This window comes from Hibiscus syriacus, unplaced genomic scaffold, assembly GCF_006381635.1.
Source record: "Hibiscus syriacus cultivar Baekdansim isolate YM2019G1 unplaced genomic scaffold, ASM638163v2 tig00110450_pilon, whole genome shotgun sequence".
Lineage (NCBI taxonomy): Eukaryota > Viridiplantae > Streptophyta > Magnoliopsida > Malvales > Malvaceae > Hibiscus > Hibiscus syriacus.
This window is the reverse complement of record NW_024062743.1, coordinates 6,632,618-6,640,507: the sequence shown is the minus strand read 5'-3', so window position 1 is coordinate 6,640,507 and position 7,890 is coordinate 6,632,618. Positions and strand designations below refer to the sequence as shown.

Genomic DNA, 7,890 nt, shown 5'->3' with positions numbered 1-7,890 from the left:
AAAATCATTGTTCATTCCCTTTGCTTACGAATTATAAAATAGACTAAGGAAGTAAATTAATTTATTTTTGAAAAATTAATTAGGTTGATATAACTTTTGTCCTCATTTTTTATTAATTGGAAGTAAATATAAAATGGAGTTTCAAATATAATCTTTATAATTACTTATTTTAGAAAATAATTTTTTTTTGTCCACTAGTTCCAAACTTCGCCTTAATTAATTAGGACTAACTCAAGTCACACACCTAGTTTCGATGGGTGAGTCTCTTAACGAGATTTTCTGCATACATAATGACTTAAACATGAAACATTACTTAAGCGATATCAAACTGCTTATCACTTGAAACCAAACCCTGTTGATTTACAAAGTAAAATTTTAAATTCAATCACTAACACAATTTTATTTTCAAAATTATATAAATGGTTGTTAGAAACAAAATTATTATAAACTCAATAAAAATATTTTATACTAAACAAAATATGACATAAAATATCAATGATGTCAATAACTAGATTAAAATCTTGATTAAAAATAGATATTTAATTTATAACTTCTAAGTACATAAATTTAATCTCAAATTTTGTTAAATTAGAAACCGAAGACAAATTTGGAAATAAAATTGTAAGTAAGTTGATGACAGAAAATTCAAACTCATTAATCCTTAGTCTAGACAAATTCAATGGTTTGGTATACCAATTTATCAACAACTTCGCAGTGCACATTTGATTTGACCATTAAAAAACAAATATAGAAAATGAAACTGTGATTGATTTGTTTTGGTAGACAAACTGTAATTCAATTGACACACGTTCTTGACCATTCACCCCATCCTACATGGAACATTCCATTTCTTTTATTTTTCTAATCTTACTATTAATCGATTGTGATAAACTTCGTTATTATTCTTTTTTTTCTTTCTATTTTTAAGATAATCCCTTTGTTATATATATATATATATGACCTTGAATCTCTCAAACTTTTCTATGAACTGCTTTTCCTTGTATTTGTGATATGAACTGCCTTTCATCATTCTCACATACCCTCTTCTTTTATTCAGTTTCGGTTTTCGTTCTTCATTGGTTTTATGTCTTCTCTTTCATCTGGGGTTGATCTGAAAAAGATGTCGAACGCTTCGTTGATGACGAGTTTGGGGTCCGAGACCGACGCCGGAGGAATGAACGTTGACGAAAAGAAGAGAAAACGGATGATATCGAATCGAGAATCGGCTCGACGGTCAAGAATGAAGAAGCAAAGGCTCCTGGAACATTCGGTGACTGAAATTGCATCGTTGAAGATCGAAATCCATGAAAACAGTAACAAGTACCAAGTCCTGATGCAAAGGACTGTTGCTCTGGAGTCTGAAAACAAGGCTTTGAAGGCTCAACAAATGGAATTGGCTCAGTATTTAGGGAAGCTGGAAATGATGCAAACTCCGATGGAATCATTGCAGTTCGATTTGATGAATCAGAGAGGAGGAAGCTTTGGGGATCAAATTGTTGAAGTTAACGAACCCCCAATAGCTCAGTCTTGGCAATGCCACGGTTTAAATCAGCCTGCCATGGTTCGGACCTCTACCGAGATGTTGAACTATTATTGTACATAAGGACAAACCGCATGATTCTATATTACGGGATAAATTTATAAAATTTCAGAGAATAATAAACTCGTATAATTTTAAGAGACGTAAATGGATTAAAAGAATTTGAAATTTCAGAGAGATAACTATCCTCAACGTTTCTTTTCGATCAATCGCCGAATGTATAGGAAATCACTACATTCATGGATTTCTGGGAATGTTTGTTTTTTCATCTGGTAAAAAATAAGATGGGATAATTACTAATTTTGTATTTTAATTTCAAAGACATACAAGATAAGATTGATTGTGATTGATTATCTTATTTTTATCCTTTTCATTTCATTTGTCTCTTTGCCTTTGGATCAAATGAATAGTAAGATGGTGTTTGTTTGTACTATGCAAGCTCTTCAAATTATTTATATCTGTGTCGCGCAGAAATTAGGTTTCGCAGACTGTTTGTTTTTTAGAATACAGAAGCTCTTCAAATGTCTGCGCGAGCTCTTCTTGGTGCAGACTTAATTTTATGTCTTCAAAGGTCTTCAAACCTCTTAAAGAACAATTATAAAATATAGTTATTTATTAAAATAATTTTAAATAATTTAATAAGGTTATTTATTTTAAAATAATTTATTTTAAAATATGGATTGATTTATTTTAAATAATTTATTAGTATGGATTGATTTATTTTAAAATATGGGTTATTTATTATTGTAGTTGTATGGATTGATTTATTTTAAATAATTTATTAGTATGGATTGATTTATTTTAAATAATTTATTAGTATGAATTGGTTTATTTTAAATAATTTATTTGTATGGATTAATTTATTTTAAAATATGGATTGATTTATTATTGTAGTTGTATGAATTGATTTATTTTAAAATATGGATTGATTTATTATTGTAGTTGTATGAATTGATTTATTTTAAATAATTTATTAGTATGGATTGATTTATTTTAAAATATGGATTGATTTATTATTGTAGTTGTATGGATTGATTTATTTTAAATAATTTATTAGTATGGATTGATTTATTTTAAAATATGGATTGATTTATTTTAAATAATTTATTAGTATGGATTGATTTATTTTAAATAATTTATTTGTATGGATTGATTTATTTTAAATAATTTATTTGTATGGATTGGTTTATTTTAAAATATGGATTGATTTATTATTGTAGTTGTATGGATTGATTTATTTATTTTAAATAATTTATTAGTATGAATTGATTTATTTTAAAATATAGATTGATTTATTTTAAATAATTTATTATTGTAGTTGTATGGATTATTTAAATTTCAGTATTATAAAACTAAAATTATTTAAATCTCAGTATTGCAAAACTCTTTTAAGTTTAAAAAATCAGTTTATTTATATTTCAGTTCATTTTAGCAGTCTGCAGACGTTAAAAAACAAATAGTCTTCTTCTTGCAGACTGCAATGGTCCACCTCTTCTACTGCAGATGCCTGCAGATGTGGTCCGCAGACTGCATACATTTTACCTCTGCAAAAACAAACACCTCCTAAGTGTCAAAAATGTTCACGCTACCTACAAACTTTCATTGCAGGGCAAGGAAAGAGAACTGCAGGGTTATCCCTTTCCCCAAAAACTTATTTTTCTTGAACATGAACTGATAAATCTCACCTCGATTTAAACTCGAAATTTATAATTTAATATTGATTTGAATTTGATGATTTATTGTTTACTATATTTTAATTTATATTAAGATATAATCTAATTATTCAAATTTATTTTGTTCACTTAACTTTTCTATTAAAATTTAAATTAAAAACATTTTTATTTCAAACAAAAAAATTAATTCGATTCACAAGCTATTGAAATAGTTTTAAGTACAAGTATCTACTCGATATCTCAATCTCTTTAAGCTCAACTTGATAGTTATGATAAAAGTTAAATTATCACATTCATATGTGTAAATTTTTGTTCATCAAATTTAAAAGAGTTATGTTTCGGTCACTAACGTTATCGATTGTCATATTTTAGACACTTATGTTATCGATTATGATATTTTGGTCACTAAGTTGTTAAATTTTGTTGATTTGATGATATGAAACATTAGTTTCAATTTGTCTCCTAATTTTAGATAAAATATTAATTTGACCTTGAAATGTAGACAATATATCATTTTGATCCCTAAACTTTAGATAAAAAATCAATTTGATTCCTAAATTAAACCAAAGTGTCACATCACAGGCCACCACTCACCATTGTCGTCACCCTTCACCATCGATTTAGATTTAGATTTTTGGTGTCCTTATTTTAAAAGAATATTAATTATAATTTATTATTATAGTTTAATTTTTTAAAGAAAGTTGAAGAGTTGTAAGCTAGATTTGTTGAGTTCAAGGTATTTTCTAGTGAAACGAACATCATGTTCGCATTTAAGAGGTTTAAAAGGAGTGAATGATCAAGAGTTTTGAGGTCTAATAATCGACGATGATGACCAACAACAATGGTGGTGAGTGTTGCTGGTGACATGAGACTTTGATTGAATCAAGATGTCAAATTGATATTTTATTGTTTAGGGTTCAAATTAAATATTTACTATTTTTGAACGTATCATGTTATCAAACTAACGTAAGTCGACTCAGTTACCAAAATATAATGAAATGGAACATAACTTTTTTTTTTTCAAAATTAGTGATAAGAATAAAACAAACCGAAAACAAAAGGGAACTTGAGTGTAGTTTGCCTTTTATTTTAAGAGCATATACCTTCATAGTTCCAATTAGTGCAAAATATTTTGGCGTTCTTATTTTAAAAGAATATTAATGATAATTTATTATTATAGTTTAATTTTTAAAGAAAGTTGAAGGGTTTTAGGTTAGATTTGTTGAGTTCAATTTATTTTCCGGTGAATCGAATATCATATTCGCATTTAGGAAGTTTAAAAGGAGTGAATCGAAAGTTTTGAGATCTAACAATCGACGATGATGACCAACTATGATGGTAGCGAGTGTAGTTGGTGAAATGAGACTGATTGAATCCAGATGTCGAATTGATATTTTATTGTTTAGGGTTCAAATTTAATATTACTATCTTTTAGCGTATCATGTTATCAAACTAAAATAAGTCAACGACTCAGTGGCCAAAATATAATGAAATGGAACATAACTCTTTTAAAGTTGGTGATAAGAATAAAACAAATCGAAAACAAAAGGAACTTGAGTGTAGTTTGTCTTTTATTTTAGGCTTACTACAAAAATAAATGCATAAACTTTGCCTCGAAAAATATTTTAGTGCTTAAAGAATTCTTCGTTAAAAATAAGTGTCTAATGTTTATTCGTTATCATTTTATGTGCCTGTATGTTAACCGCAATTAAAATTTTGCATTAAGTGACACGTGTCACGTTCTGACATTTTTGAATTTTTTTAAAATATTTTATATTAAAAAAAGAATAGTGCATCATCTTTTCCCCTCTCCCTTCTCCCTTCTCTCCCTCCCCTTCCACGGTCGAATGTCAAACAACCAGCCACCACATCTGATCAAACGGTCGATTACCATAGTCAATTAAAGAGATTTTTATGGATTTGAAACCCTAAAATGAAAATTTTCATTTACACAGTTTTTTGGTGTTTGATTGGTTGCGAAAGTATGAGGCTATTGATTGTGGGTGGTTAAACGGTCACATGTTGTTGGGTGTCCGATCGATTGATGGTGTTGAGGGCGACCGGTGGTGGCAAAGGGATCAAAATTAAAGTTGTTATAGAGGTATTACTTGCATCAATAGTCAAGCAATTTGCACACACTTGTTATTCAGTTTCTGTAACAAATGGTACATGGCAGCAACTCTATTATGGTACTGGTATGTAAAATCAGTAAGTTTGAATATTCATTTGTTTCTGGAACTCCCGACCTTCAAAATCAAATGCTCAGTCAGAGAAATTACAAACTTCTCAATCTATAATAATAAAAAAACACAGGTGATAAGGATGTTGGCAATTTAATTAAAAATGGAAATGAGAAATTAATTTATTTTAAGAAATTGGCCTATCTTTTTTAAGCATTGATTGTGGAAAACTTAACAAACAGCAGCACACAAATTTATTCTCGGATGACTCAATAGTTTGGTTTACAGAAACACCCATCTGAATACACAAGATGGAGGTTGAAGAAAAGGTTAAAACGGACAAATGCAGTCCAGACATACAGCAATAACATAGTAAACATAAAGCAGGGTAGATTATAGCACTTTAGGTTTCATGCCTCGTGCAACTTCACCACGGTGACAGGGCAGGAACCATTATTCACCAAATAGTTGCTTACACTGCCCAATATAACCCTGCATACATTTTAATAAATAACAACATCAACCAAAAATAATATCTACTCTGACATGCATATGTGCCATAAAGCACCTACATGTAACGACACCATACAAATACATTGACAAAATACTTTTTTTTTTAAAAAAAAAACAGGACACAAGTACAATAGGACACGATAATAAAAAATGTTATATTAAAATACTTCATATGAAAAGATGATAATTCACGTAAAGTATTGATAGTTACCGATAGTCATAAGATCGATAACAAAATAATATATATATATTTATATTAGTTTTAGAAGTTTTCTTAGATTTGAGGGGTTTGATGTGTTCATTCGAAAATTCGAACAATGAAAAACATTATTTCGAAAAGTCGAACAACATAACTCAAATTAACCTCAACAAGTATTGGAGGAGATCGGAGTATTAGCACATCAAACCATTAAATGAATATTGTGACTTTGTGTGAGTTTCATGAAAAATCAATTCTAAGAGAAAAGGAATGCAATGCAAAATTCTTGATACTAATCTTGCTACAAAAGACGATCGGTGAAAAGAAATGATTAGCAGACAACGATGGCCGAAAAAGTTCAACATAAAAAATAAACTTTTTTAATTTTTAGTGAAAAAATGGATACACCCCTAATGTTCAATGTCCAAAACAACATCGTTCTGGACATCAATAGCGCGCCAAAACGATATTATTTTGTCGACATCATCATAGTTTGACGACAAGGTGACTTAATTGAAGTCCAAAACCAAAATTTAATACCACTTGAAAAAATCGAAAGTTCAAAAATATAAACAATACACCGGCCAAAACTCAGTAGTAGCTGGTGTAATTTATCCTAAGAAAATACCCACGTAGAAAAAGAAATTTCAAGCTATTGGTTTCAACCCACAAATAGATCACAAGATTCTCATGTGAACAAACACTAGTTTTAAGAAGAAAGAGAGATATAATGATGAAATAGGTTCACCTCTTAATTTTACCAAGCCCTCTGTTCCCTACAATCAAGCAGCTGAGAGGGATTTTATCGATGGCCTCGCAAATCTTCTCACGAGGATCACCCCAGTATACCTTCATCAGCACCTCAACCTCGACATTCCAAACACAATTTTAAAACGTTAAAACATAATAATAACTTCCTGTGTTTCAAATTCTTCTCATCGTTAGAAAACAACTGATCAATAGTTTTGAATTTCATGGAGAAATGAAACTACTTGTTTCTCCTTGGCAGCAGTGGAGACAATGTCCAAAGTTTCAGAGTCAGCCTTTACTCCATATCTCTTCATGATAACTGGATCAGAGAACTCGCTCAAAGGGGTTAAAGCTACCAAAACAGTTAAAAAAACAATCAGAAAACAACTTATTTATTAAGCTAAAACTTGAATTAAGAGTTGATCTGGAGAAGAGAAGAGTGGGTACGTGAACCGGTGGCTTCCCAGAGCTGAATCTGATCGCCTTCGTCATAGTTATTTTCGGGTCGAACGGTGATGAGGATGAGATGATCCCCTTCCCGGATGATATTATCCACAGCCCATTTCAACGCTTTCCTGCTGCAATCTGAGAAATCCACTGCCACCCCGACTCTCCTTTCAGCCGCCATCTCTCTCTCTCTCTCTCTCTTCTCTACTCTACTCTCTTTTGTTTTTTCTTAGAAAATGTGATTGATAAATATATATAAATATAATGATTTTCATCATTATTTTTTTAAAATAATTATTGATATTTTTAGTGTCGAATTAATTTTTTATAGAAGTCTATTGTTAGTAATCCTCTTAATTTGTTTTAGTCATAAATATTAAAATTCAAACTTTTAACCCTTTTAAGAAATTTTATATCTTCTCTCATTATATCCACTATTTATGGACTCCGTAATTATTATTATTTTTTAAGTAAACTAAGGTGATTATAATGTAGTATATATTTTAAATAATTTCAATCATTTGATAGTAAACGCTCAATCACCTTGCTACAATTGCTAATGTTTAAACCCGTGACTTCTAGGAACAA

At 29.7% G+C, this 7,890-nt stretch overlaps 2 protein-coding genes across 3 annotated transcripts; one reads left to right on the top strand and one right to left on the bottom strand.

Moving 5' to 3' along the window:
* Positions 1-985: 985 nt before the first annotated feature.
* On the top strand, positions 986-1,618 carry LOC120126067 (basic leucine zipper 1-like). The gene has a single exon (XM_039144367.1). The coding sequence runs from the start codon at positions 1,085-1,087 to the stop codon at positions 1,601-1,603; it is 519 nt and encodes a 172-aa protein (XP_039000298.1). The 5' UTR covers positions 986-1,084; the 3' UTR covers positions 1,604-1,618.
* A 4,029-nt stretch (positions 1,619-5,647) lies between these two features.
* On the bottom strand, positions 5,648-7,515 carry LOC120125976 (universal stress protein PHOS32). 2 transcript variants are annotated; one of them, XM_039144287.1, is made up of 4 exons: positions 7,303-7,515; positions 7,098-7,207; positions 6,854-6,954; positions 5,648-5,885 (listed from the first exon to the last, which is right to left on the bottom strand). In XM_039144287.1, exons 1-4 carry the CDS (start codon positions 7,481-7,483, stop codon positions 5,804-5,806), a joined length of 474 nt encoding a protein of 157 aa, XP_039000218.1. In that variant the 5' UTR covers positions 7,484-7,515; the 3' UTR covers positions 5,648-5,803. The 2 variants fall into 2 exon arrangements, with proteins under 2 accessions (XP_039000218.1, XP_039000217.1); XM_039144286.1 differs by having other exon boundaries at positions 5,653-5,885; positions 6,854-6,972.
* Positions 7,516-7,890: the final 375 nt, after the last annotated feature.